The sequence below is a fragment of the Pseudopipra pipra genome, chromosome 23 (assembly GCF_036250125.1).
Source record: "Pseudopipra pipra isolate bDixPip1 chromosome 23, bDixPip1.hap1, whole genome shotgun sequence".
NCBI lineage: Eukaryota > Metazoa > Chordata > Aves > Passeriformes > Pipridae > Pseudopipra > Pseudopipra pipra.
In genome coordinates this window covers 3,106,855-3,134,712 of record NC_087571.1, presented here as the reverse complement: position 1 = coordinate 3,134,712, position 27,858 = coordinate 3,106,855, and the positions used below count along the sequence as shown (strand labels likewise).

Below are 27,858 nucleotides of genomic sequence, written 5' to 3'. Positions count from 1 at the left end.
CACAGGGGGGTGACACGGAGCCGGTGTGGTGACACATCCGCGGACATGGAGCTAACATCGAGCCGGTGCGGTGACACATCCGCGGGCGAGGAGCCGACACCGAGCGGCGCAGGGCACAGCTGTGCGCGGGGTCGCGGCGCTGCCCTGTCCGTGCCCGTGCCCGCGGCGGTGCCCGCCGCTCCCGGCAGTGCGCATGATACTGCGGCGCGGGGGCCCCGTGCGCGCCAACCCACCTTGAACCGGCCCGGGCCGCGCCGGCGGCCAATCACCGCCCACTCCGGCAGGGGCGCGGCCAATGGGCGGCGCGCGGGGGCGGTGCCGAGCCGCTAAAGGGCGCAGGCTTGGCTGCACCGCGCGGCGGAGCGCAGGTGCGGCGCGGGCATGGGCGCGGGCGCAGCGCAGGGCGGCCGGCCCTGAGCCGCCCCGGAGCCGCCCCTCGGGCCCCGAGCGCGCCGCCGGCCCCGCCGAGCCCTGCCCGGACACGGCCACCCCGGCCCGGCCCCGCCCCGCCCCGGCCGGGCCGCCCGGCGGGCGGAAGATGCTGCGCACCGGGGGCCGGTAGTACTATGATTTGGTATGTGGCCGCTTTGGTAGCAAGTGTGCTCGGCGCCCGCGGGCTGCCCGTCCAAGGTGAGTGCGGGGCCGCGGGGGTGTTGTCCGCCGGGGTTAGCCCCGGGGGACTGCGGGGCCGCCCTGTGCGTGCCCCCCCCCTTCTTGTACCGGGTGCGGCGGGGGGGATGCGCATGGACCGGGAGGGATGCGCGCTCCGGGGAGGGCATCGCGTCCCGGGCAGAAGGGGCGGTGGGGGGAGGACTGCGGCTGCGGAGGGGCTTTGCGAGGTTCGCGTCCTCCCCGCTGCCGGCGCGGGGACCGAGCGCTTCCCGCTGCGGCGGGGCGCTGGCGATTCCTTCATCCTCCGCTGCCGGGGGGGAGCCGGGAGCGCCCGGCGCATCCTCCCTCCGCAGGCGCTCGGCGGGGCTGGCCGTGACCTCTCCGAGGGCAGCGGCTGCAGCTGGGGAAGTTCGGGAAGCCGCGCTCTTCTCGGTGCGGCGGAGCCTCTGCCCAAGGGTTGGAAATTCCCTCTGGGAGAAGGCAAGCGGGTTGCGGGTCCTGGCGCGGGGCACGGCTGGCTGAGTGTCCCCCTTGATCAGGGATGGGAAAGCATTTCTCGCATCCGTGTTTTTTCTCTCGTCCTGGGGAAGAAGCGCCTGCGGCAGCGCCGAAGGGTGCGGGCAGCGTTTGCCCTTCCCTGCAAGGGTAGCCCGGCTGGGCAAGGAGAAATGCAGGAGAGATTCGTCGCCTTCCCCTGCAGCGCCCCGGCTGCGGGTTTGGGGGTGACTTTGCTCCCCCCCCGCCCGGCAGAGGCTGCCCTCCTTCCCCCCCCACTGCAGGCTGGCTGCCGTGCTGGGGTAAACTGAGGCACAGGGTTGTCCAAGGTCAGGAGGGAGACGGCAGTGGGGAACAACCCTGATTTTCCTGCTCCGGCTTCTTTTCCTTCGGCTGCCAGCCCCCTCCCACCCCCCCGAGCCATCCCTGCAGGTAGAGGGGAGCTGCCTGCCGCTGGTGCAGCACCGTCCCCCATCTCTGCTGCTGGTTCCTCACTGGGCACGGGTCATCCCAGCTCCCCCGTGGTCCGTACCTGGGATGAGACGCAGGAGCTGTGCCCTGAGTGTCACTGTGCCCTGCCCATGGGGATGCAGTGGCTGCCGGCAGCAGGCGATGCCTGGCTGGCAGCCACCACCACTCCCCTCCCCGTGGCGGGGGGGAACGCCGGCTCGGCGGACACGGGTGGGCTGGGAGGGGGCACTGCCAGGGTGCTGCAGCCCCCCCCAATTCACAGCACTCCTCGAGCCCACAGGGTCAGATCTGTACCATGCCACGGTCCCTTGGCACCCTCGCCTGGCAGCCGACTCCTTGGAGTCGGGGGGGTGTGTCAGGATGGGGCTGTGCTTTTGGGGAGCAGGATGGGGGCTGCCCCATCTGGGGGTACGTATCCCCTCTTCCCGAGCCGTGGCCGGCTGCCGCCTTCCTGAAATGCATGCTGCAGTGTGGTGAGGCAGAGGTTTGCAGCAGCGGTTTGTGGAGGGATGCTCTGCCTGGGAGAGGAGCGGAGCAGCCGAGTTCAGCATTCGGGAACTTGGAAATACCCCGGAGCCGCCGGGATGGGGCTCCGGAAGCGGTGGCGGGGGTGGGTGGGCGCCGGGAACCCCCGGGCACGGGGGTGCTGTGCGTGTGGAGCAGCGTGTACGCGGTGAATGAGCGCGCCGTGAGTAATGCGGGGGTGGGCGCCGGCTGAGGGGGTGCTGTGGGCTGCCGTGGCCCCCGTGCAGGGCTGGGGGGAGATGGAGAGCCCACGGGGCTCACCCCAGCTGTATAACCCCTTAACCCCAGCGCTGTCCTCTCCTCCTGGGGGGCTGTTACCCTGAATTGCTTGGGGACAGGGCTTCAGAGCAGAGCTGGGGCTCGCCGTGCGCCGATGCCCTCACCGGGGCTTTTCCCCTTGCCGTGGCCTTCCTCCCACACTGCCTTCTCCTTGCCAAGCTGAGAAGCAGCAGCGCTGGCCCTGGGCAGCCCTCTTGCCTGGCTCTCCGAGGGCTTTCCAGGCATTAATCGGCTCAGAGGAGGAAGGAGGGTGCGTTATCCCTTCTTATGGAGTGGGGGAGGAGAGCCAGGACGTGACCGCACCGGGAGTGGGTGTCAGAGGAGGGATCCGGCCTCCTGGCATTCCCAGCAGCGCCGTCACACTGAGGGGCTTTTCCTCCCTCTCCCACGGGTGTGACGCTGTGGCACCACACGGTGAGTGGGGAGGCTCGTGGATCCGGCAGGCGGGTTTGCGGAGAGAGAATTTGGCTTTGCCAGCCCCAGGCGAGGACTCCTGTCAAGGAGGTTCCCTGGACACCACGGCGGGCGATGCTCCTGGCACTGACCTTGGCCAGTTGGAGCGGTTTGGCGCGGCGGTGCCGGCGCTGCATTCCCTGCTCGATCCTGGTGCAGAGCTCTTCCACACAAGGGATGGTGCCTCTTCGGCCATGGAGGGGTCTGGACTGGCAGCCGCCGGATTTGGCACGTGCGGCTTTGGCCCCACTCTCTTCTGGCAAGGCAATGGTTTGGCACCGGGAACGGCCAAGGGCATTGGCCCAGCTCCCGTTTCCATCGTTCCCTGGAGGATTTGTGCTCCTCTGGACCTGTTGGATGGGAGAGCGCGGGGCAGGGAGGGGTGTGAGCGTCTCGGTCGATGACTTGGCTTTGCCAGAGGGGTTTGGCGGTGGTGCTTTCCCAGCTCGGTTGCTTTTTGACTTGGAAGATGTTTCGCCGGCGATGAGCAAACCCTGCAAGTTCCTCTCCGGAGCTGCACCAGGGTGGGACAGCTCCCATTCACCTCTAGTCCTTCGCCTTGGAGATCGTGCCTTGAGGCTGGAAGAGAAGCCCTGCAGATGGGCGAGCAGTGGGTCCAGCCCTGTTCTGTGCTGATGGAGGATCCTTCCCTCTCCCTTTCCCTGCGGGAGGCATCTCCTGAGATGGGAGCCCTGAGCGACCAGCTGGCCTTTGGAAAAACAACTCCCTTCCTCCCGCTCCACAGTGGAGAGGCTGGCGTTGGTGGGAGGGCTGCCTGAGCCAGGAACAGTGTGATTCAGGAGCTGCTGGCGGGCAGCTCGGAGCGCTGCCTGCATCCCAGTTTTCCAGGAAGGCTGTGAAGGCACTGGAGTGGTACATGCTACTCTGTGGAGAGGGCAATGGGCAGCCTGCCCATGGGTACTGGTGCTGTGTGGGGCTGGGCTGGGGGGCACAGCACCCTGGCAGTGCCTCCAGGTGCAGGAGGTCTCCCCTGGGATGGGTTTGGGCTCCAGCCTCCCACTGCAGCAGCTCGCTCAGCCCCGTGGCATGTGAAGGGAGCTCTCAGGGAATGCACAGGTAGCTGCTGGTTGTTGCTGGGAGATGATGGTTCCCACGAGGCAGCTGCCATGTGGCACTTGGGGATGCTCTACTCCAGGTGGTGTTTAGAGGGAGGGGGCGCAGGGGACCCCCAGGTGGGAGTAGGGTGACTGCAGGGAAGTGATTTTCTCACTTGCCCCATCTCTGTGCCTCTCCGAGCACCAACCTGTGCTACCACGTGCTCGCTGAGCTGCTGCCCAGCCAGGCATGTTCCCACCTGAGTCATTCCAGGGAGCAGGGACCCACCATGGGGCTGTTGTGGGGCAGCAATCCGTGCATGCACACTCCCCTAGGGATGCCAGGGAAGCTGCCAGCCTGCATGGGGGTGGTGGTGGTGGTCCCACAGGACACCCCTTGTGCCAGGGACAGGGTTTAGAGTCACTGTCTCACTGTGAATGGGGCACTGAGCCACCCCTGACAGCAGCTAATCCCTCTCCTCGCTGGCCCCGTGTGACCTTGAGGCATGTCGCTTGACCTGCGCGCTGCCCTCCATCCATCTGGAAAATCGGGTTTAAAACGCAGGAATCGCGCTGAAAGCCCAGATGCTGCTTTCCAGCTGGGGGAGGGGGTGAGGGCTGCACTCCGGGGCCCCAGAGATCCCCCCCATCAGGGGACAGGCAGAGGCTTTTGGGGGGCTCTCGGTACCCCTGGCCAGGGAGGGGGGGGATCGAGTTTGCAGGAGGGGGTGCAACCCCCCCTGAGATATTTGGGGGGGGTTATGGAGGTGGGGGGCAGGTGTCCCATGCAGTGCCTTTACAGCAGGGTCCCTGCAGCACGTTGTCCCTGTCCCCACCATGGGCTGCAGTCACCTCCCTCCTCGTTTCACAGCGATGGCTGCCTGCTCTCCTTCCCTGCTGGCCTCCATATGCCACGCTGGTGGCCTTGTCCTCAGAGATCCCTGCCATATCCCGCCTCCACCGATGTGAGCGGGATGTGTCAGAGCAGATCTCGTCTGTGCTCGGCAGGGAGGAGAGGTCCACAGGCTCGGGGCCCCGTGCCTGCTCCCCCAGCCATCCCCACGGAGGGACAGGGATGGGGAGGAGTGCCTGGGGTAGGGGGGCAGTGTTGGAAGCAGATAGTGGTGCCTCCATGCTTGTTAGCAGGCTGCAAGGAGATAGTAGGTCAGCTCTCTGACTCAGGGCATGGGTGTCCGCTGTCCTGGGCAGGACAGCCTTCCCAGGCATTGGTTCCTTTGGAAACGTGGTGGTTTCCAAACCATGGCCACCTCCTTGTCACAAAGCACCTGCAGGAAGGGTCCTGCTTTAGTGAGTGCACCTGAGATGCTGGTAGCCTTCAGCTTCACCGAGTCCTGTGTCACCTTATGTCTCTGCCTTTGGGATGGGAGGAATTGGATGCCCAGATCCAGGTGAGGGTCTCCCCATCCCTGGCATCACCATGCTGGGGAGCCCCGTGGTGGCACCGTCTCCGTGGCGGCAGCCTTCCCTCCTCTCCCTTTGGGATGCTGTTCAACTCCACCTCCGCATCTTGTATTCTTGCCTCCTGGCACGCGGCGTGCTTTTATTTTCCCTGGATCTGCTTGGATGATGAAGCCTGTTGATTACTTGTTTTTCTTTACGAGGCATCCCCCAGCTTCACGTGAGCTCCCGCACCGAGGGGGATTCAGGGCTCCCATCCCTGCTGCTGCTCGCTGATGGCGACCGTATTTCCAAACTGCAGGTTAAGCCTTGAAGCCCCTCTGAACTTGGCTGGGAAGACCAAGTGGGTTTAAAAATACCCTGTCTATTTGTGCTCTGTTTCTTCTGGCGTCTGCGAGTTGTTTTCAAGCGTTTCCCTACAAATGTGGGGGTGAGAAACACTTTGGATCGAGAGCTGCAGCCTCCCATCGCTCGCGTGCCTTCTTGGCCTGGACTAGGCAGGAAAACCTGGTTGGGGCTGGGAGCTCGGGGTTGGGTTGGGAAGTTGAGGAGACCCAAAGAGGGTTTGTGAAGCATCTCCCCTTGCTTTCAGGCCTCTCTGGAAGCGGGGACGGGAGGGCACGGGGCGGTAGCGGGGCGGGTGGCAGCTGGGGAGAGCCGGGGGCCGGTTATCCGCCGTGGCTGCCAGTCGGCCGTGCGCGTGGGGAGGTGATGCTCAGCCGTGCGTGCAATTCCCCACCGGCCCTGCGATCAGACACCGGCGCTCAGAGCTGCCGGGGCTGACCTATTTTCCTACGCCCGGGCAGCCGTGGCCAGCCGTGGGTCCGGCGGAGCGGCTGGTTCGTCCCCTCCCCGGGGAACGTCACCCACTGCTTTGCTGGGGAGCCAGCCAGGGGATCCTGGCGTCGCGTGACGCCCTGGCGCCCATCCCCGGGGTGTCTGGGTGGCCTCTTGGGCAAAGAGCTGCTCCAGCTGGGCAAGCGTCAGCATCCCAGGCTCCATTTGGTGTTGGGCTGGAAACCAAGATCCCGCCTTGGTGCGCCGGGAGCTGGTGGGCTGGGGCAGGCAAGGGGCAGGCAGGGGGCTGGGGAAGGCACTGCAGTGCTGCCCTCTCCATCCTCTGCTGTCGGTGGAAGGAAGGCTGTGGCTTTGCAGGCAGTGAGGTGCTGGGGACCCGCTCGCTCGGGCAAGGCGGCCGGCGAAGCGCGTCCTTGGATGCTCTTGAGCGGCACGTGACAGCCGCTGTCCCCGATCGGCGCAGGAGGACCACGGGCAGGGAGGGGGCTTCCAGCCTTGCAGCGCAGCCCCCCTCCCAGGCCCGGGATGGGCGCAGCGGGGTCAGGACGGGCTCTCACAGCTCTGTGCCGGGGCGGCAGGGGAGGGCTGACACCGTCCCTGCTGACAGGGTGCGAATGTGAGCTCATTGGCGATGCAGCGATAACGAGGGATGGAGAGGTGTGAGAGTGTTGTCGGCGTGGTGCAAAGCGGGGTGCTCGTGTGTGCATGCACAGTGCACGTGTGTGCTCAGCGATCCCCCCTCCCCGGCGGGGTCCAGCCGGCTCTGTGGCTGTGCAGGACCCCCCTAGCAGGGCCGGGTGCCTGCAGTGGGCGTGCAATGCAGCGTCGGCTCCTCGCAAAGCTCTCAGCTCCGCACCCCGCCTCACCTGCCCCGCTGCCACCAGCCAGCCCTCCCAGTTGAACGGCCGCCGGTGCCCAGTTTGCTGGTGGTGTGGGGGCTAAGGACCCTTGGGTGATCGTCAGGCTGTGACCCTCTGCGGTGGCACGCCGTGCGTGTGCCCTGTGAGAGCCGTGACCGGCTCTGCCCGCTGCCCTTCCCACGGGGACACTCGGCTGGTGGGCCCGTGGGGTGGCACATCACGGGCCTCTCGCCGGTACGCGCTTGTGCCAGAGCCAAAAATAGCCGGTGATGCTCGGCTCCCGCGGCGGGGAAGCGGTGATGTCACTCGCCGCCAATCACCGGCGGCCCCGAGGAGCAGCGCGGAGGAGTGGGAACGTGCTTCCCCGAGCATCCCTCCCCGAGCATCCCCCCGGAGCAGGCGGCAGCCGCGTGTGCCAGGAAAATGGGGGGCCCTTCCTTGATGGGAAGGGAAATGTGGGTCTGAACCTAGTTTTGGGGACCCCCCTCTCTTTGGCTTCCCCCCAGCCCTGGGTTTCCCTTTCTCTCCCTTTCCGAACGCTGTGCTGAGGATGCAGCTTTGCTGCTGCTGGCAGAGCAGGATGACGCCAGGCTGCAGCGAGCAGGGCGGCACAGCCGGGGTGGAGCAGCCTCGGAGCTTGAGACCAAAGTCCCCTGTAATTACCCAGCTGGGAGGAGCAGGGTGACAGACCTGACGTGCAGGTCGCAGCCGGGTTTCAGGCTCGGGGCTCTCAGGGATGCCCGAGGACACGTTGACTTGGCTGGAGCTCCAGGGGCTCAGCCCACCCTGGCAGCTGCAGGAGAGCTGGGTCACTGGGCTGGCACAGCAGAGCTGTGGTCAGTGGTCCCTGCATGCTTGCTGGAAGATGTAGGGACACAAGCAGGGCTGCTAAAAGCAGCCTTTTCCCTGCCATAGGGACATGGGGTAGCCCTGCTGGTGGTGGTAGGTGGGGAGCAGTGCTAGGCATGCTCTGTGCCCCCCTCTACTGAGAGCAGGGGGTCCCCAAAACCCCTGTGGGGTCTCAGGGCAGCACCCTTGCCCTGGTGCAGAGGTTGGGAAGCTGTCCTGGAGCAGTGAGTGCTAATGGCCACTTTTATGTGTCTTGTGGTGGCTCGGAGTGGCCCTGGAGCTGAGTGGAGGAGCTTGGGGACTCCCTCTTGGTTTTGGAGATCCAGGGGCTGCCCTCGGTGGAGACAGGCAGCTGGGGACAGGCGTCTCCTCTGCTGTGGCTCTCCCGGGGGTCCCAGTCTGATGCTGGGGTCCAGCAGTGGGATCAGCCACAGTTTGTTCCTTCGCCCCCTCGCAGGTGCCCTCGGCTCGAGGGAGGAGCCCGAGTTCGTGACCGCTCGCGCTGGCGAGAGCGTGATCCTGCCATGCGACGTGATCCACCCGCTCACGGGACAGCCCCCTCCCTATGTCGTGGAGTGGTTCAAGTTCGGCGTCCCCATCCCCATCTTCATCAAGTTTGGGTTTTACCCTCCCCATGTCGACCCAGAGTATGCCGGTGAGTCCTGGGGGAGCAGGGGGACGGGGGGGGGACGTGCCAGGTCCCGGCTACTGGCGCAGGCTGGGATGCACAGCTCCGCTCCATCCGTTCCTCCGTCGGAACCACGCGGGCTCTGCCTCTCGTTGCTCGCTTTCCACCCAGTTGGTTTTAATTAAGCAGCAGCGTTAGGAAGCCAGCTGGGCTGCGTGGGACGGGAGCAAGCGAGGCAGAGAAACCCAGGGTGACGCGTGGTGGCGGTGGCTGCTGCCGCTGCGCCCCGGAGCAGCTGTGAGCCTGGGGAGGGACCCTGGGGGGATGGAGCCAGGGCCACGTGCCGGGCAGAGGTGACAGGTTGGAGCTGCAGAGCCCATGTGGCCGCTCGCCAATGTGCCGCCTGTGACACGTGGCTGGTGTCCTCTGGTGGGGGGTGTGACCTGGGGACCAGCCCTGAGGGGGCTGGTGTGGTGGGGCAGGCCCATTTTGGTATCCCATTCCCTGGGGAGTGCTGTCCTGGGGATCTTCCCTGGGTATTGCAGGGCTCTCTGCCCGAATTGTTCCCTGAGAAATGCTGCAGCAGCAAAGATGCACCACTCGGGCTGGGCTGAGCCCTGCCAAACTCAGCTCATGAATGAGCAGTGCCACAACCCAGTGGTGGAGGTTTGGACTGGTTTGCTCCTGACCCATTTTTTTTGGGGGGGGGCTGTGCACCGGGTCCGCTCGGGACCGCCCTGCTTTTTGGGAGTCTCCCAGGCCAGGGAAGGCTTTGAGGCACGCCTGCATGCCGGCTGTCCCGCCGCCAGCCCCCGGCTGGGAGCAGAAGGCCGGTGTCACTGCGGGCAGACGCTGCTCGAGGCACCTTGCCTGGCCGTGGCAGCTTGGCTCTGCCATCCCCAGACGGGCGAGTGTGTCACCGGCTGGCCGTGACCAGGAGGCTCCACCAGCCCCCAAACCGGGGCGGGACGGGGTGTCCCCTGCGGCAGCACCTCGGGGGGCTGCCCTGGTGTCGGGGGGCCGTGGAGCTGATGATGTGCTCTCCCACAGGCCGGGCCAGCCTGCACGACAAAGCCTCCCTGCGCATTGAGCAGGTGCGCTCCGAGGACCAGGGCTGGTACGAGTGCAAAGTGCTCATGCTGGACCAGCAGTACGACACCTTCCACAACGGCAGCTGGGTCCACCTCACGGTGCAGGGTGAGCGGTGCCAGAATGGGATTTCGGGTGGATGCCGGGTTTCTGATGGAGGCTGGACCTCAGTGGCACCTGTGCCTCGCAGACACAGGAGCCTGGAGCCGTCCAGGCTGGCCACGACTTCAAAAGGGACAAAGTTCTATTAGGGATTCCTCAGTTTAATTGCGTGGAGCTTGTTTAAAGGAGAGACATCAAGAACCAGGGCTGGGAACGAATGTCCTCTCAACAAACAGATCAGAAAATCAAATCTTTGTTTTCTTGAAATTCAGATTTACTCAAATTACTTTTTCATTTTATTAAGGCCGTATATTAAACTAATTAGCAAATTGTCATTCTGCACATCGGGAGAGAGATCTTTATTTTTAGCTCGGCAGCAGGGCTGTGCCTCTCCTGCTGCAGTGGGGTGGCTGGAGAGGAGATGTGGGCACCGGCAGCTCCTTGCTGGTATTGCCTTGACCTTGAGCAATCAATTTAACCTTTGGGGGGATGGCATGGAGCAGAGCCACCTAATTGAGCCCAATTAGTGAGCAGGAGCTTTGCAAGCGGGGCTGTGCAGGCCACCAGCCCCATCCCTGCCTGCTGCCCTGCCTGCCGTTTCCTGCTTTCCCCCTGCCTGCTAATGAGCTCCGAGGGCTTGGGAAAGAAGGAAAGAGAAGGAGGAGGAGGATGGTGCATGGTTCACCTCCACCACGTGTTCAGATCCTGCAAACCGCCAGCTCAGGAGACTGGAAGTGGCCCCAGATGCCCTGTCCCTCCTCTTGGCAAAATGGGGCATTTTGGGGGTTTTATACAGCACAGGGCGTGCAGGGGCTTAATAACAATATAATAACCATAATCCTTCCAGCTCGAGGGATTGCTTTCAGGGTGAAGGCTGTGGCTTTCCCCCAGCGCATTACAACGCTTAATTTTCTTAGGGGGAAAATAAAAATCATTTGGGGAGAAACAAAATATAATTCTTTATTTTTTCCTTTTTCCCCGAGCAGATTAAATTGCCAACCTGTCTTCCTCTAAAGTGGGCTTTAACAACCGCGGGTAATTAGGGGCGGGCTGTAATCCTGCCAGCCTCTTTCATCAGGAAGGAGCCTTTCGATCTGCACTGCGGTGTTTTCCCATGTTTTGACAAGAGCGAGTTAATGTGCAGCGAGGGGGGGGGGGACGCGGTGCCCCGGAGCTGGTGGGGAGGAGAGGGGACAGGGCTGGGGTGCGGTGTGGCAGCCCTTGGTCGGTGTCCCCAGGGACAGCTGCTGTGAGAGCCGCTGTCATCCCTGTCCCTGCAGCCTCGTTCGCTTTTGGGGTGGTCTCAGCCCCGCTGCGAGGATGTTTAGGGTGTCCCTGGTGTGCAGGCAGCTGCCCCTCTGTCCCTGTGCCCCCCCGGAGCCACAGTGGAACTGGGGGGGTCACGGTGGTCTCCTGTGCCCCGCAGCTCCCCCCACCTTCACGGAGACCCCGCCGCAGTACGTAGAGGCGAAGGAGGGCAGCAGTGTCACACTGACCTGCATGGCGTTTGGGAACCCCAAGCCCATCGTCACCTGGCTGAGAGAGGGAGACCTTTTGGGTGACAATGGCAAGTACCAGGTAGGTGGGGGGGGACAGGGTCTCTGGTGGGGGCTGCTGTGGGGACTCCTGGGCTCCCCGCTGGCGGGACAGTATTGACAGGACTGTGGCGGCGGCAGCTCCGCCGTGCCTGGAGCCAGACATGCTTTCTCAGCACTTTTCCGTGCTGAAATGCCCATTTTCCCCCTCCTCATCCCTGCTGAGCAGCAGCTTGTAATGCTGGCTGCCCTTGGGTGAGGGCTGGAGACCCCCCAGGTGCTTGGGACAGCCCTACTCCTACATCCAAGCTGCTCCCTGTGGACCCATCCCAGGGGCTGGGACCCTGGAGATGGGATGGGGGCTGCAGCCTGGGGATGTGTGTCCTCCAACAGGGATGGATGCAGGAGGGGTTTGAGCAGGGAGGATTTCCCCTCCTCCCCTCCCCTTCAGGACCCTTTTTGCATCCCAGAGGCTCCCAGGCAGAGATTCCCCCCTGAGCTGTAATTGGTAAATCAGGCATTGGAATCAGCGCAGGCACTAATGAGAGTAATTAGGAATCATTTGTTACTAATTGAAATAGAAGGATGAGGCAGAATAAGGTGGGGGGGGAAGCCTGGCTGGGAGGGCTCCCTGTGCATGGGGGTGCTGCTACCCCGAGGGTGATGGTCCCATATCCATCCCTCCTCTGTTGTATCCCTGAGGGGCAACCTGTCCTCTCCTCTTCCAGCTGTGAGGTGTCCCCATGGGGGGAGGACAGTGGCCAGGCTGGGGTCTCCCCCTCACTTCCCCCCTCGGCAGTGGGGCTGGTCCCTGGGGAGCAGGGAATGCTCTAACGAGGCATCCTGCTCCTTATGAAGCACCCCGAGGTGCCGGGGCGCTTGGCAGGAGCAGTTTGGATCCTGCTGCCTGCCAGTCGCTTCTCCGGGAGATAAACGCGTTGCGATGGTTATTTATTTATTTTATGCTTTATTTTTTTTCCTTCCCTTCCCCTTGGCGTCGAGCAGAAACGCGTGTGTTGGTTTATTAATATCCGAAGCCTTGCAGAGCGGGGAAACCCGTCTCTCATCCGGCCCTAAAAGCACCGGCAGCTCCCGTGCCGTGGGAAGCAGGGAGGGAGGGTCTTCCCCCATCTCCCGGGGGGGGGTCCCTGCCCACGCTCCAAGGGTCTTCCCTTGTTGTTCCCAGGTGAGCGACGGGAGCCTTACGGTGCTCTCCATCAGCCGGGAGGACAGAGGTGCCTACACCTGCCGGGCGTACAGCATCCAGGGGGAGGCTGTGCACACCACGCGCCTGCTCGTTCAAGGTGAGCCCTTCCAGCCCCTCAGCACCCCCCCGGGAGCGCTGGGAATGGGGACACGTGGACCACAGGGATGCGGTGCCACCCCAAGGCCTCTGCGCTTGGCACCGTGCCGGCTGCCCCCGGGCTCCGCATCCCGTTCGGAGGACGGAGGAATGTCCTTAATTGGGCTGTGGCGGTGGCTGTGCTGTCCTGACGAGCAGCCAGGCCCCGATGGCAGCTCGGTTTTGTTGGGGAAGCGGGGAAAAGATTGAGGCTGTCATGAAGCGCCTCGTCAGACAGCGGTGATGCATGACAGGCCTCCTGCTCCGCGCTCCCGCTCTTATTAAATAAATCTTTAATTAGGTCAACAGCTACCGGCGCAGAGGGGAGAGCGGGGTGTCCTCTGCTCTGCTTTTGTGGCAGTGGTGAACTGCTGGCTCCTGGCAGTTTGCAGTGCTCTCCCCCTCCCTGGATTTTTCCCGTGGGTGATGCTATTCTGGAGAAGTGCTCGGGATGAAGTGAGGCGTGTGTTTGTGTGCCCTGAGAGAAGCAGAGCCGTGCACCACAGGCATGGACCCCGTCCACAAAGCTGTAGAGATTAGGGAAAAGGTTGGGAATAACAGGGTCACTGTGGCCCTCAGTCAGTCCCTGCACCCTGTGATCCCAGGGAATCAAGGCCAGCTCTGCCCCAGAGCCCTCCAGCAGCTCCCAGCCAACAGTGCTGTGATGAAGCTGAGCCTGAGCAACCTTTGTGGGGACACCTTTAGGGGTGGGGGTGACACTTTCCTCTTCCCCCCCCTCCAGGACCTCCCTTTATCGTTTCCCCTCCGGAGAACATCACGGTCAACATCTCCCAGGATGCACTCTTCACCTGCCAGGCCGAGGCGTACCCCGGGAACCTCACCTACCTGTGGTACTGGGAGGAGGAGAACGTCTACTTCAAGAAGTGAGTTGGCACCTGCCCTGGCAGCTGGGAGTTGTGCCAGGAGCTGGGATTGTGCTGGGCGTTGCCCTGGGCCTCCCAGTGATCCTCCTCTCCTCTTCTCTCGCAGCGACCTGAAGTTGAGGGTGCGGATCCTGATCGACGGGACGCTCATTATTTTCCATGTCAAGCCAGAAGATTCTGGAAAATACACCTGTATCCCCAGCAACAGCCTGGGCCGCTCGCCATCAGCCTCTGCCTACCTGACAGTGCAGTGTGAGTGTGGGGATGGGGCTGGCATTGGTAACATCTGGCTCTGAGGCAGCCCCAGAGGCTCTGTTGTCCTGGTGTGATCCTAAGAGAATCGGGTTAATGCGACAGCAGCCTTTGGATGAGTGGAATCACCCTCAGCAGAAAGCTGAGAGCATCCCACATGGATGTGGGAGAGAAGAAAGCAAATGGTCTGAAATGGTCTGAGCATCCTGGGTGACACTGCTGAGCTGGGGCAGGTGTCCACCTTTGTGGGTTTTGTCTAGGTGAGCATCATATCCCACCGCTGCTGCCAACACTCTGCCCTCATCCTGCTGGGAAGCACCGGATCAGGGCTCTCGGTCTTGTACCTGTTGGTGTTTCTTGTGGGGGCTCGTTCCTGTGGTGTGGCTGTTCCGCGAGCTCCGCAGCCTTGTGTGTCACATTTTTCAGGCGGTAACTGATCTAAACAAGCGGAGGAGAAAGGGCTGGAGCAGGAGCGCTGCTTCCCACGCCTGTTCTCCCGGGATCCCCGGGCGGTAATGGGTAGTGTGCCACCGGCGCCTCGTGGCATTCGACAGTAATGGCCTCAATTGCCGCCGCTCACAATTGCAATATTGCTCTGCTGTAAAAGACTGTGGCGCTTTTATTTCATAATGAAAGACGGGCCTGAGCAAAGTGGGCTCATGGCTCGGGTTTTCCAGGCTGACGTAGAGCTGCTGCCTCTAGACCCAGTGCTGGTTAGTGGGGAGCCACTGTGAGAAGGGCTGGGAGGTCCTGTTGCTTCCCTGTGGGGCAGAGCAGGCAGGGGGATGGTGTGAGTTATGCTGTGCCCAGGCAGAGGCCTGATTTGGGGCTTGGATGTGCCCGGCTGGGCGGCTCTTGGGAAAGCCTGTGGCCTCAGGCCATTAAATCTGCCCTGCTGCTAATCCAGGACCGCTTGTCAGGGCTGATAGCTGTTAAAAATAGCTCTAGTGGCAGGAGAAACAGCGTTTGGACAATCTGCCGTTCAGGCGCACAGGGAGGGGTGCTTGGCTCTGGGTGCCACAAACCCTTTTCCTCCTGAGCAAACCTCGTCCATGTGGGGGCTGATGCCTCGGGAAGGAGCTTCCCACCCACCGAAGCGGATGGGGACACATCTCTGGGTCATTAGTGAGCCGGGCTGGCCCCCGGCCAGTGACCTAGTAGTGAAAGGCTCGATCCCATTACCCTCTCCCGCACTGCTGGAGTCCTTGATTACATTTCCTAAGAGGTGGAGTTAAGCAGAGGGGGGTAAAGCCTGCTCCATATGCAGCACTCAGCAATCTGGGTTACGGTGCCACTGCCGGGGGCACACGGTTTGGGGGGGTGGATGGGGTGATACGTTTCGGCAGGGAGGGAGAATATCTCCCAAATTTTGTCCTTTTAGCCCCAAGAAAGCAACAAGGAGAGGGCACCCCCACGTCCTCCATCCTTTCCTACTAAGCACCCTGCCTTTAAGGCCCCACTTTGTGTTGGTGCTGCACCCCAAAAAAACCACCTTCATCCCTTAATGCAGCATAAGGCCCGTCGGGATTTTCCCATAACCTTGCGCTGCCGGTGTCTAGACGAGATTGTAGAAATACTCACTCTTCTTATTAAAAGTAACTTTTTTTTTTTTTTTTCAAAAGCTTCTTATTAAAGAAAGTCTAGATTCTCTCCAACCCACTCGCACTTAATTAAAAAGCTCTTAGAAGTGCTGTTAATGACACATTCTAGACTGGAGGATTGCGAGACACCTCTCTGTGTGGGTGGTGCAGCATGGGGGGGGGGGTTAGATATGTGTTTTAAGGTTTTTGCATCTTGGAAAGGGTGGAGGTGTTTGGTGTTCAACATGACCCGGCCTTGATGAGGCACGAGCCACGAGGACAAGCAGATATAGGTGGTGAAGGGCTCATGGCAGCCTGGTCTCTTTGACTATCTTGGTTGCTGCTGTTGGTGTATTTTAAGGCTTGGGAGTTGAAATAGTTTTGGTTCCTGGTGTGTCAAACTTGGTTGCTGCTGTTGGGTGTGTGTCACACCTTGCACGTGTGTCCCACTGTGATGGAGCAGCTTGGGCTTCAGCAGGATGCAAGTTGGTGTGAAATTGGGAGCAGGCATATCTCATATTTCTTCATAAATGCAATTCTTAATGAGCCCCAGGTAGGAACCCCCTGGGCATTGGTAAAGCCTCCCAGAAACGCCAGGTATTACAGTGGATTTGTGTGTAGCAAGGCTGGAGATAAACAGCCTGTGGGAGCCAAGGTGGTGCTGGGTTTGGAGTTCATTACAAAAGTGGTGTAGATCCTCTAAAGCCAGGCAGGGGGGAGAGATGGGCTCTTTCCCCGTGCTAACGTGGTGCTGCTGCTCTCCCAGATCCTGCCCGTGTGGTGAACATGCCCCCCGTCATCTACGTTCCCATCGGGATACACGGATACATCCGCTGCCCGGTCGAGGCAGAGCCCCCGGTCACGCTGGTCAAGTGGAACAAGGACGGGCGTCCCCTGCGAATCGAGAAGGTAACGAAGCCCCCGGGGAGGGACAAAGGGGGATCGGACCCTCATGTCCTTGGGAATCCCTGGTGAGCACCACCAGGCACCCTGTGGGTCCAGCCTGGCTGTCAGGAGACAAGAAGCCCCATGGGTGGGATGACTCTGCTTTTCCTTATCAGCTGTAGGCAGAGTTAATTCAGGTTTTTGTCTCCCAGACCTAGTGCCTGCTTCCCCCTAAAGTCGCCTCCTAATGGCCCTGGTTTATTTTTCCAATGGCAACGGATGGTTAAAAGGCCCTTTTAACAAGTCTCTGTCTTCCTCCAATCACAGTCTGAGCAAGGATATTGGACATTAAATATTTAAAGGAAACACTCAATATTTTAAATTTTTTGCTTAAATATTAATGATTTGAAGTTTCAAGTCCATTTAAATCTGTTGCTGCTGTGGCTTCCTGGTCCTTCGTGCCCTCAGCCCCTCGGGTGGAGTTGTCTTGTCCACTCCAGGACAAGTTTTATTTAGGGTTAGATTCTGATCTTAAATCTTTGGGGCTACATGAAGAAGCCTGGCTGTGTGTAGGGAGGAGAGTGCCTTCAAGATAAACCTGCTGGGTGCATATAGAGCAGGACAACCCTTCCCTGGAGGGCTGTGTTTGGATAGGCTGATCTTGCCCACGTTTCCTCTCTCTGCAGTTGAGGAGATGCTGGGAATGGGATTGGGTGTCTCCCAGGGATGTGACAGCCGCCCTGGGCGTGGGCGGGGGGCTTGGCTGAAGGGAAAATAACAGGCTGTGGTGGGTGTAGGATCAGTCAGTCCCTCGCTCTCCCTGCTGCAGTATGCTGGCTGGAACCTGCTGGAGGACGGGTCGATCCGGATAGAGGAGGCAACTGAAGACGCTCTCGGCACTTACACCTGTGTGCCTTATAACGCCCTGGGTACGATGGGCCAGTCTCCCCCTGCCCGACTGGTACTGAAGGTAACCTGCCTGCCAAAATCCGGCCTGTTTGCCATGAGCAGTGTCCTCCTGCTGCTGTGAGGGGAACAGCAGAGGCTTGAGGGTGAAGGTGTGTCTGTGCTGTGGTTGGAGATGTGCTTCCCACCAAGACAGGCAAACCCTGAGGGCACCCTGTCTGGTGTAGCTGGAAAGATCCTGCCGGAGCAGCAGCACGGATTTGAGCACAAGCTGGATCAGCTGGTGTAAGATAATATAAATTATCGGCTGGTGCGAGAATATAAGGCTCTGGTAGTGCTGGGCGAGGGTGGTTTGAGGAAACCTCTCCCTGGGATGGCCTTTTTGCCAACAAAACACTTAGCCCTGCTGGCCTGGGCTTGGGTTCTGGAGGATTTTAATAAATGGATGATTTGAGCTCCACGTGCTCTGGCTGCGTCCAGAGCCTGGGGCACGCTGGGCTCCCAGCACAGTTCCTGGTGCAGCTGGGGTGGGAGCTGCTGCCTCTTCCTTCCCTGAACAAGAAGTCCTGTGCCTGTGAGCAGCAGTGATTCATGGTGTCTCGCTGAGGTTCACATGAGAACGCTTTTTGTACCAGACACACACATCCGCTGGGGCGGCTGCCGAGGCGAGGAAATCAGGTTGATGTCTGATGTGGTGTGGGTGGTTTTTTTCCTGTTTTAAGGAAGTAAAAACCCAGATGCTGTTCATCCTGGAGGAGAGGAGGTTGTGTGGAGACCTCACAGCAGCCTTCCAGTATCTGAAGGGGGCCGACAAGGAAGCTGGAGAGGGACTCTTCATCAGGAACTGTAGTGCTAGGACAAGGAGAATGGGTTCAAACTGAAAGAGGGGAAATTTTGGCTAGATATACAAAAGAAATTCTTCTCTATGAGGGTGGTGGGGCCCTGGCACAGGTTGCCTAGAGAAGCTGTGGCTGCCTGCAAGTGTCCAAGGCCAGGTTGGACAGGGCTTGGAGCAACCTGGTTTCATGGAAGATGTCCCTGCCCATGGCAGGGTGTTGGACTAGGTGGTCTTTAAGGTCCCTTCCAACCCAAACCATTCTGTGGTTCTGTGATTCTCTGCCCTAGTGCAGTGTTTTTTTGGAGAGAGCCTCCCTCCAGGTGTATAGTTTGGCGCTTCCTCAGCACACGTTCTCCACGCAGCTTTCCTTGCAACGCCTCAAGCTTATCCAAATCAGGGATTTGGTTGGTTTGGAAAAGGACCTGTTTTGGTGATGGGAGTTGGGGTGGGCTGACACTCCTTGTTTTTTCCCTCGGCTGCAGGACCCCCCCTATTTCACGGTGCTACCAGGCTGGGAGTACAGACAGGAGGCAGGGAGGGAGCTGTTGATTCCTTGCGCTGCTGCCGGAGACCCCTTTCCCATCATCGCCTGGAGAAAGGTACCCGGCCTGCCAGACAAATCTGCAGTGCCTTTGGCTTTTGGTGAATATTGCAGACAGAGAAGCCACACTCTGTCCCGGTAAGAACAAACTGCAGGTACAGCTGCTTCGCTTTGGGCTGAGCCACTGCCGTCCTGTCCCGCAGGTGGGTGGGGGAAGCCCGGCTTGTGGCCACCGAGTGCTGTAATCCCGGGAAACCGTCACGGCAGCATCCACAAAGCTGAAACACTGCTCCCACCCCCGGCCTCCCCCTCCTCTTCCTCGCCAGCACTGCCCACAGGACACCTTCCTCCTTGCCTGGGTGTGAGGTGGTCACCGGCAGGACGTGGCAGCCCCGGCGATGCCGCTCTCATGGCACAGACCTCCCATGGATGAGACACCAGAGCACGTCAGGGTGTCCAGCAGCATGTCCAGGCAAAGGGCTGGACCAGTCAGCAGCTGTTTTGCTGCCCCACGACTTGAAAGACCCTGGGAAGAAGCTGTTTTAGTGCTGTTGGACTGGATATAACGACTTCAAGATGTCCCTTTTCATAGAGCAGGGTGTGGTGGCACAGTCTCTAGTCCTGCAACCTTCCCTTTGCTTCCCACCTTTACTGCTCCCATAAGAAAGCTGTACAGGAGACCTCCTGGGCTCTGTGCCCCCTGTCAGGATCTCATTCCAAGTCTCCTGTCCCCTTCTTAGGGCTCCTGAGAGTGAGCAAGGTCCCAGTGTCACCCAGTGGGCACCGTCCCCAATCCCTGTGGCATGAGATGCTGAATCTCTGAGCCCCTTTTACCAGCATTAGGAGGACCATGACTTGCACAGATTGCAAGTGCCCTGCACAGCTTGTTGGCTGTTTAGTCTTTTTCTCCACCTTATTTTAGTTTCCCTCCCTCATCAGTCTCATTCAGGTTTCTTTTCAATCCTACTTGTGCCTTCTGATGGTCCTCCCCATAATTGGAGGGATAAGCCCAGAGCCACAAACTCCAGTCAGGGCTGGCTTGAACTGGGCTTGGTTTCCCAGTGGCAGAAGCAAACTCCTTTGCTCCCCATCAGCCCACCAGTGCTGACCAGTCTCTTGAAGGACTCCTGGGCTTGGCAATGGTTACCCCATGTGCCCGTTGGCTCCTCTGCTCCTCCTGCTTGGCATCAGCCCGTGGGTCCTGGTGTTGATCAGCAGAGACTTCCACATGAAGAACAGTTGAAGAGGACTCTGGCCAACGTGGGGTTTGCACAACTTTGGCGGATGGGCATGGACAAGTTGTTACAAGATTCATCTTTCTGCTCGGCTTGAGAGATTCCAGGCACCTCCACACCCACCACCTTCCCACGTCCCCATGGGGCCTTTGCTGCCCAGACCTCTGACAAGAGCGGTCCTGCCTCTCATCTGCTGCTGACTGAGGCTAAGGGGCAATTTGGGCATCTCCTGGGGCAGACAGTGCCTTCCCCAGCCTGGGAGGGTGTCTGCTGGGGTGGCCGGTGCACCTTCGTCCCGCAGCGGTTTCAGCTTTGGATGCTGGAGGTTGAGCCCTGGCGCAGGGCTCGCTGTCCGTGCGAGTGCCGTGGGGGTTTCCGCTGGTGTGTGAGTGCTGAGAGCAGCCTCCCTGACGCATGCCTCTCGCGTTGCCCCTCAGGTCCTCTCGGAAACGGGGGAACCGTCTGCCTTGCCACGACCGGAGAGACCGGATCCCCTGCCGGTGGCCGGCGGTGTCCCCTGGGCCGCGCAGGTAGCTTAGTGACCCCGCCGCCGCCTCGCCCGGCCCCACAACCCGCTTCTGAGTCGTGGTTTTTTTTTTTCCTCTCTCTTTGCCCGGCTCCCCACCCCGCTCCTTGCCCAAGGTAGGGAAGCCCAGCAGGAGCAAGCACAACACGCTGCCCGGCGGCACCCTGCAGATCCGCTCCCTCGGCAAGGACGACCACGGAGAGTGGGAGTGCGTCGCCACCAACATCGTCGCAAGCATTACTGCCAGCACCCACCTTACCGTCGTAGGTACGGGCAGGGAGGGGAAGGGGCCCTGGGTAGAGCCCCCCAGGCAGCCTGTTGGCAAGGCAGGAGGTGGGGATGCTCCTTGTGAAGAGAACTGTAGTGATGGGACAAGGGCAAATGGCTTCAAACTGACAGAGAGAGGGTTTAAACAAGATATTAGGAAGATATTCTTTACTGTGAGGGCCCGGCACGGGTTGCCCAGAGAAGCTGTGACTGCCCCAACCCTGGAAGTGTTAAAAGCCATGCTGGACAAAGCTTGGAGCAACCTGGTCTAGTGGAAGGTGTCCCTGCCCATGGCAGGAGGGTTGGAGTAGATGACCTTTAAAGTTCCTTCCAGCTTAAACCATTCTATGACTAAGAGCGATGTCTCCTTTAAATGTTATTTACTGGCAGAGCTGCCTTTTTCCGCGCTGTTATTTTGGCCACTTGCGGGCACAGTTGTCCTGCTATTTCCAGCAGAAATTCCAGGTGCAGGAGGAGCCCCCTCGGATCACGGCTTGGGAGCAGCCCCCTTGCCTTCGTGGTCCTGCTCCCCTTTGACCCGTGCCCCTCTCCCTGCAGGCACAAGCCCTCACGCCCCGACCAGCGTGCACGTCGTGGCCGCCATGACCTCAGCCAACGTCTCCTGGGAGCCCGGCTACGACGGTGGATACGAGCAGACTTTCTCAGTTTGGTACGGCCCTCTGTGAGTCATCCTGGCATGCTTTGCTCTCTGCTTCTTTTCCTTCCTAGCCGACCCGAGCTTCGAGCAGCCTGGGGGGAGGAGGGTGGTGAGGGTGGCGCGCCCGGCTCTGTGCCCGTGGGGCGTTGGGTTCCTCGGAGAGGTGGGTGGTGGTGGTGGTGGGATCATGTAGTTCTTGTATTTCCTCTCCTTTCTGTGCTGGCCACTGCCTCCCATCTGCCCCAGCAGGTTTTACTCTGCTTGTGGTGCAGGGCGGTGCTTTGCATTCGTGTAACTCTGCCTCTGGCATCCAATTTCAAGATAAACTGTTTACGGGGCTTAACAGCCAGGGAGAGGATGGAAAATGCAACCTTCAGAGAGCACGTCCTGGAAGAGCTGTGACTAAGCAGAAATGATCTCTCCTTGCTCTGTGGCTCCCTGGAGATGGTTAAATCCCAGCTGGGATCATGACCAGCCACTGTGAGATGCTGGCTGGGTCTGAGCCCCTGGGGCTTTGTTCCCATTGCTCCTGTGCCACCCGCACCCAAAGCCAGTGGGTGCATCCCACCTTCCTGCAGCAGGGCCAGGCTCAGCCCTGTGCCTGTTCCCTGGGGCAGGGGAGGGCAAAATGTAGCTGCAGCAAAATTGGGGTTTTCCTCAGGCTCTGCTCTTGTTTTCTTGTGAAGAGTCATCCTTGGAAATGTGGAGGGGGTGATCCTTTCTCTTTCCAGGCTGTTCTTCAGCCTTTCCTCTTGCTCTCTCTCTCCTTCCTTGCCTTAATTTGCCCCGGTGGAGACTGCTGATAGAGAGAAGAGAGGGAGACGCTGCCTGTAATGATTTCTGCTCTGCTCCAGCCTGGGGCTGGGCAGTCTGTCTGGTGATGGAGAGAAGGAATGGATTGAGCAGAGAGGGAAAATGAGGGAGTGAGCTGAGTGGTGCAGACCTTGCTTTGATGAAAATGTCCTTGGGAAGGAGTGGTTAAACCTCTCTACTCTGGAAACGTGGCTGCATCTGCAGCTGCTGCTGCTTTTGCTCTGCAACCTGCTGCCGGGTTCCTGCCTCCTCTAGGCAATTCCAGACCCCACACCGGGCAGAGCAGCCAGCAGGGAAAGGTGTTTGCACCGAGCTTGCCTTAAGGAATTTACAAGGAGCTGTGGGGACCTTGGATAGGGAGGCAGCAATCCATCTTGCCCTGACTGTAGGGTGTGATCCCTGGAGACTGTGCTGTGCCCTGGGACCAGGGATCTGGGGCAGTGCTGGGTCATGTAGTGCCATCCAGAGCGCGGCCCATCCATGCATTTTCCTCCCTGCTGTGGCTCTGGGATGCTCAAGCAAAACATGGCTACATTTCCTGCGGGTTCACGCTCTCCTCCTGCTGTTGTGGTTGTTGAGGCTGGAAATGCAAACCCCACTTCCCAGGGATGGCCAGGGCCACCACAGCATCCCACCTGCACACGTGCTGTCCCTCAGGGCTGTCTCCCGTTCTCCAGAGCGATTAGAGCTGCATTTCCCCTCCACCCTCCCCACCCTCAACCCCTTGCCCTCGTGTACCTGCCCTCAGCAGCACTGGGGAGGAGGGATGTGAAGGCAGTGGGTTAAATGCTGCAGGGAAACCTGCTCAGGGGCTGCTCCGCTGCCCTCCTGCCTCTGCTGCAGTGGCAGGGGATCCTGGGAATTGTAGTCCCAGCTGGAGCTGTGGTGATCCAGAGGTTTTCCACTCGGTTTGGTGGAGGCACATTGCACATGCATGGCTCTCCACCAACTCACTTCTTTCCATAGCTTGCCGTGGCTTCTCCTGCCTCACCTCTTGCTCCCTCATCAGTGGTATTATTTCTCTTTGCTCCATCTTTTCCTTCCTGCTGGATTCCCCAGGCTGTGTGCCAGTGGCCACAGATGTGCCCCCTTACCTACACAGAACAGACCATCTGCACTAATCCTTCCCAAATCCTCTGCTGACACCGCCAAAACGTGCAGCTGAGGGCTCAGACTCCCTAAAGCATCTCTCTGACATGAGCACCAGTACTTGCAGTATCATTGCAGTGCAGTGACGCTGCTTTGGGATGTGGGGCTCTTCCACCAAGGTGCTTCCTGGCAGGATAATGGCTTGTGGAGGTGGCTGCACACTCGTGGGTGCTGGGGTGGCACTGGGATGGCTCTGGGAGGTTTTTTCACCCTGGATTTGTGGTTAGATCCCAGCAGAAAGGCTGTGTCCTGCACTCCCTGCCAGTGCCTCTGCTGCGCTGCCAAACCCCGAGTGATGCCCCAGGCTGTGCTGGCAGCCCCTGACTTGTGCAAATGTGGCAAAGATGGGGATTTAGCTAAATGTCTCCTGTGGGATGACATGTACAGGGCTACAGCTGAGGGAGAACTTGGCTCTGGCTCAGGAGCTGTCGAGGTATAAATGGGAACAGGGCCCGTCTCCTGCGTCAGCCGTCCCCTTTGCAGCACTCATGGAGATGAAATGCTCCAGCTTCCACTTTTTCCCATGGGAATCTGATGGAGATCACATCAGAGCGGGGCTGTTGGCACTGCTGCCGTCCCTGACCCTGCTCAGGGGGTGCAGGTGGTGCACAGCAGAGGGGAGAGCTGGTGGCAGTGTCCCTGTGAGCCGGGGGATGCTGCTGTGACACGGTGGGATGGTGCCAGCTCGTGGGTGGCAGTGGCTGCCCCACGTCCATACACATCACTGCTCTCAAACCAAACCATCGCTCGGGAAAGCTCCATTTTCGCTCGAGAAGTTAATGCTGCCTCTGTCCCCCCTGTCAAAGACACCTTCCCTGAGGATGCTGCCTTCTCTCTTGGCAGGATGAAGAGAGCCCAGTTTGGTCCCCATGACTGGCTGTCTCTCCCTGTGCCAGCTGGTTCCAGTTGGCTACTGGTGGATACCTTGGAACCAGAGACTGCTTACCAGTTCAGTGTCTTGGCTCAAAACAAGCTGGGCACCAGCTCCTTCAGTGAGGTGGTCACTGTGAACACTCTAGGTAGGTCCTCCATGGGCACAAGGGGAGGGCAGGGATGGGATCTGGGAGGTCTGTGGGCAGAAGTGCCCCATGTGTCCTGCCTGCTGGGGATGGAGATGATGATCATCAGCAATAGTTTCCAGCCATGTAGAAGATAGTTTGTGGAGGGTCCTGGATGAAGCCTGTAGACTTTGCTGGATGCACGAGGCTCCTGAAAGCTTGTCCTGAGATAGCGTGGGAGAGCTGTACTCTATCAGTCACCTTTCAGATCTTCCTCAAGTTCAGCTGGGATCAGGAGGTATTAATAGAGCACGAAATCACTTGTACAGTAGGAGGGCCTTGCATTGGGCCCTGCCTTGGGGCTGTCCCAGGTGGAGGTGGGAGGAAGCAGGAGGGTTTTTAACACTGTGCCCCTTTTGCTGAAGTCATGACATCATAAGTCCCCTGCTTTTTGAAAAGCCACTTTTCTTACATCTGTGATAAGAGACCAGATTCCTGAGATGTACCCCAAACTCCTGGAATGTGGGAGCTACTGCAGTGGTCCTGCTGCTGGGCCCATGTGGGAAAGCATCTTCTGCATTTCCCCTGCCCCATCTCAAAGGTGTCCCTGTCCCCTCTGCTCTGTCCCCAGCATTCCCTGTAACAACTCCAGAGCCTCTGGTGTTGGTTACCCCACCGAGGTGCCTAACAGCCAACCGGACACAGCAAGGCGTCCTCCTGTCGTGGCTCCCTCCCGCCAACCACAGCTTCCCCATCGACCGCTACATCATGGAATTCCGCGTCGCCGAGAGGTGGGAGATCTTGGACGACGGCATCCCAGGGACCGAGGGCGAGTTTTTTGCCAAGGACTTGTCCCTGGTAAGCAGGGGCTGTGCCCATGCCGTACCTAACTCGATGACCTTGGAGGTCTTTTCCAGCCTTCATGGTTCTGTGATAAAATTGCACCGTCTGCTGCAGGTCTGGGGAAGCTTTAGGGGTGGCCCCATCCCTTTGCTGGGGTCTTTGGGGAGGTGGCAGCCTGCAGTGGGGGACCTGACGGGTGTGTCTGGTGTTGCAGGACACCTGGTACGAGTTCCGTGTCCTGGCGGTCATGCAGGATCTCATCAGCGAACCCAGCAACGTCGCTGGGGTGTCCAGTACAGGTGAGGGGTGTCCCGCTTCTCTCCCCGGTTGTGGGGCTGTGGGCTGGGCTGGTGGGTGGGCTCATGGTTGTGACGGGTGTCCAGGCTGCCTCCTGGAGCAGGAGAGGACAACCTGCCCCATTTAGTCCTTCCCCTGGAGCACGGTGCTGTCGGTGTCCGCTGGCACGTCCCGGCCCTGCAGTGAGCCTGGAGAACAAAGCTCCAGCCGGGCACTGCGCAGCCTGGAAACGGGAATGAAAGGTGGAGAGAGGGAAACGTAGCACTGCAGTGCAGGGTCCACAGGGAAAAGAGCTTTGCAACGGGAGACTGCAACACGCTGCAGCTCCTGTGTGTGTGTTTACCCTGTGCCCGCCCAAGCTCGGGGGTTGCTCCTCGAGCCAAGACACAGGCGAGGGCTTGTGGTGGCGATGGGGAGGGCGAGGGCAGCGGGAGGGGACGGGGATGCGGCGAACCCTGGTTTTATGGCTCTCGTGGAAAGCCCGGCTCTGCTGTGCCGTGATGCAGCGGTCTCTCTCTGCCCCCAAGTGGTGCCGGTGTGGTGTGATCTTGCTGCAGCCTCCCTGCCTGCAGCCTCCCTGCCTGCAGCCTCCCTGCCTGCAGCCTCCCTGCCTGCAGCCTCCCTGCCTGCTGCCCTTTCTCATCACGCCCGATTTTTCTGATGGGGTTTGGCAGGTGCCCTGGCCCCAGGCAGGTGCTGTCCCAGGCTGATTCCATGTGTGAGCACACAGCAGGAGTGCTGAGGTGTGCAGGGTTTGCATCTGCAGGGGCCCACAGCCGAGGTCTGCTGGGAGTTCAGATGTGCTCACGGTTAATGAAGGGGTATCATGAGGGTTTGGAGCCCAGTTTTCATTGAAAAGCTGAAATGAAGCACTGGCAAAGAAGTTAAAATACCTTCTGCTGCTGCAGCAGGTTTTTCAGCCAGGAGTTAACTGCGGGTTTGCTGCAGTTGTGTGTGTTTAGACATAAATATGTATTTGTTGGCATGGAGGCTTCTTTCCTGGGTGTCCATCAGCTAACACAGGAAGGTTTGTCAGGTTGCTTCGTGCAGCCCGGTCTAGTTGAAGATGTCCCTGCTCGTTGCAGGGGGGTTGGACTAGATGGCCTTTAAAAGCCCTTTCCATCTCAAACTATTTTATGATTCTATGATGTGGTGTGAGGTCACTAAAACCCTTGGCCCTGAAGCAGCACTGACTGCTCTCCCTGGGTGGGCTGGCTTGGGATCTCTTTACAGAGATTATCATCCTGATGTACAGTATCATTCCTGGAGACTGTCACTGCCTCCACGCCGTGGTAGGTCCCTGTGGAAGGCAGGGAATGGGGCCTAACACCCCGTTGTGTCTGTCCTCCAGACGTATTCCCTCAGCCTGACCTGACGGACGAGGGTCTAGCCCGCCCTGTGCTGGCTGGCATCGTTGCCACCATCTGCTTCCTGGCTGCTGCCATCCTCTTCAGCACACTCGCCGCCTGCTTCGTCAACAAGCAACGCAAACGCAAGCTCAAGCGCAAGAAAGGTGAGTCCCTTCCCGGTGTGCTCCCTCCCTCCCCCCTCCTGTCTCCTCCTCGTTTCTCCCCCCCTGGTTGTGTTGTGGTCGTAACCTTCTTCCCTGTGTCTGTCTCTTCTTCGTCCGTGCGCGTCCTCAGGTGAAGCCCTGACTTGATCCCTCGGCTGTGCCTGAAAAGCGCCCGTGGTCGGGAGCGGGAGAGGCAGGGTGGGTGAAGAGGCGCCAGAGAAAGTAGCCTGGGAATTCCGAGGGAGCTCTCCCGCGTGGTGATAACTCCTAGAGCCGGGGGTTTAGGGCTGGGGTGTCCTCTGAGACACAGATGGGGGTCATCACTCTCCTCCTTGAGGTTCCCCCCCCTGGAGCTGGGCTCTCCAGCTGCTCCCAGCCCGGAGTGGGCAGTGCCACGCTGGGCTAGAGAAGACCCCACAAAGGAGACCCTGCTGCTCTGCTTCCCGAAAGCTGGGACTGCAGCCTCCATGCAGGAGCGGCCAGTAGGGAAAAGGGCGGCTGGGGAGCTGGAGAGGGCAGGGAGTCGGCTCCTTCTCCTCCAGCCCGCAGGGCTGTGGCAGCAGGACGGGCAGGACCCTGTGACGGGAGCTGTTTGTTGTCAGCAACCATTAAAGCACTGGAGCAATGAAACCTTGGCCTCTTGTTGAGTGTCTTTTGTTGTCTTGATGTTGAGTCTGTCTTGTGTCTGTCGTGTTGCGCCTCCTCAGCGTTCTCTCTTCTTTCCCCTTTTTATTCTCTTCCAGACCCTCCTCTCTCGATAACCCACTGCAGGAAGAGTTTGGAGTCCCCGTAAGTATCTGTCTTAGATGCGGCACCAGGTTGTGGGTCTTCAAGGTGCCTCCTTCCTACAGTTATTGCAAAGTTCAGATGGAAATATCTCATCATTACTTGGTTGCTTCTGACAAGTTGTTCTGGGTGTTCCCTGAACTTTTGGGAGCACAGCGGTTCACAAGAGACAAATGGGCTTTGGAGCAGAAAGCAGCAGGGAATGCAGCAAACTAAGCTAAGAGATGACCCTGTTGGATCTATAAACATTGACCAAGCTGGAGTTGGCTGGTGGAACTCAGTGGCACACCAGCATGAAGGGGCTCCTTGGGAGGACTAGCCTGCCGCATAGAGTCCTCCCTGCCAGCTCAGTACTTTTGAGTCATTCTCTGTTGG

At 59.8% G+C, this 27,858-nt stretch overlaps 1 protein-coding gene across 8 annotated transcripts in view; it reads left to right on the top strand.

Annotated features, from left to right (window-relative positions):
* Positions 1 to 394: 394 nt before the first annotated feature.
* Positions 395 to 27,858, top strand: part of IGSF9B (immunoglobulin superfamily member 9B) — a 42,318-nt gene continuing 14,854 nt past the window's right edge. For 2 of the 8 annotated variants that reach the window (XM_064634480.1, XM_064634481.1), the window contains exons 1-18: positions 396 to 630; positions 8,274 to 8,471; positions 9,495 to 9,641; positions 11,062 to 11,213; positions 12,357 to 12,474; positions 13,255 to 13,396; positions 13,503 to 13,648; positions 15,995 to 16,137; positions 16,943 to 17,083; positions 18,340 to 18,456; positions 20,071 to 20,163; positions 20,276 to 20,426; positions 20,985 to 21,108; positions 23,890 to 24,065; positions 24,676 to 24,902; positions 25,102 to 25,186; positions 26,536 to 26,697; positions 27,441 to 27,486. In XM_064634480.1, coding sequence (XP_064490550.1) covers positions 567 to 630; positions 8,274 to 8,471; positions 9,495 to 9,641; positions 11,062 to 11,213; positions 12,357 to 12,474; positions 13,255 to 13,396; positions 13,503 to 13,648; positions 15,995 to 16,137; positions 16,943 to 17,083; positions 18,340 to 18,456; positions 20,071 to 20,163; positions 20,276 to 20,426; positions 20,985 to 21,108; positions 23,890 to 24,065; positions 24,676 to 24,902; positions 25,102 to 25,186; positions 26,536 to 26,697; positions 27,441 to 27,486 — 2,432 coding nt within the window. In that variant the 5' untranslated portion in view covers positions 396 to 566. Of the gene's footprint in view, positions 631 to 8,273; positions 8,472 to 9,494; positions 9,642 to 11,061; positions 11,214 to 12,356; positions 12,475 to 13,254; positions 13,397 to 13,502; positions 13,649 to 15,994; positions 16,138 to 16,942; positions 17,084 to 18,339; positions 18,457 to 20,070; positions 20,164 to 20,275; positions 20,427 to 20,984; positions 21,109 to 23,889; positions 24,066 to 24,675; positions 24,903 to 25,101; positions 25,187 to 26,535; positions 26,698 to 27,440; positions 27,487 to 27,858 lie in introns of all 8 variants that reach the window. The other 6 variants (XM_064634479.1, XR_010424966.1, XM_064634476.1 and 3 more) reach the window with 6 other exon arrangements.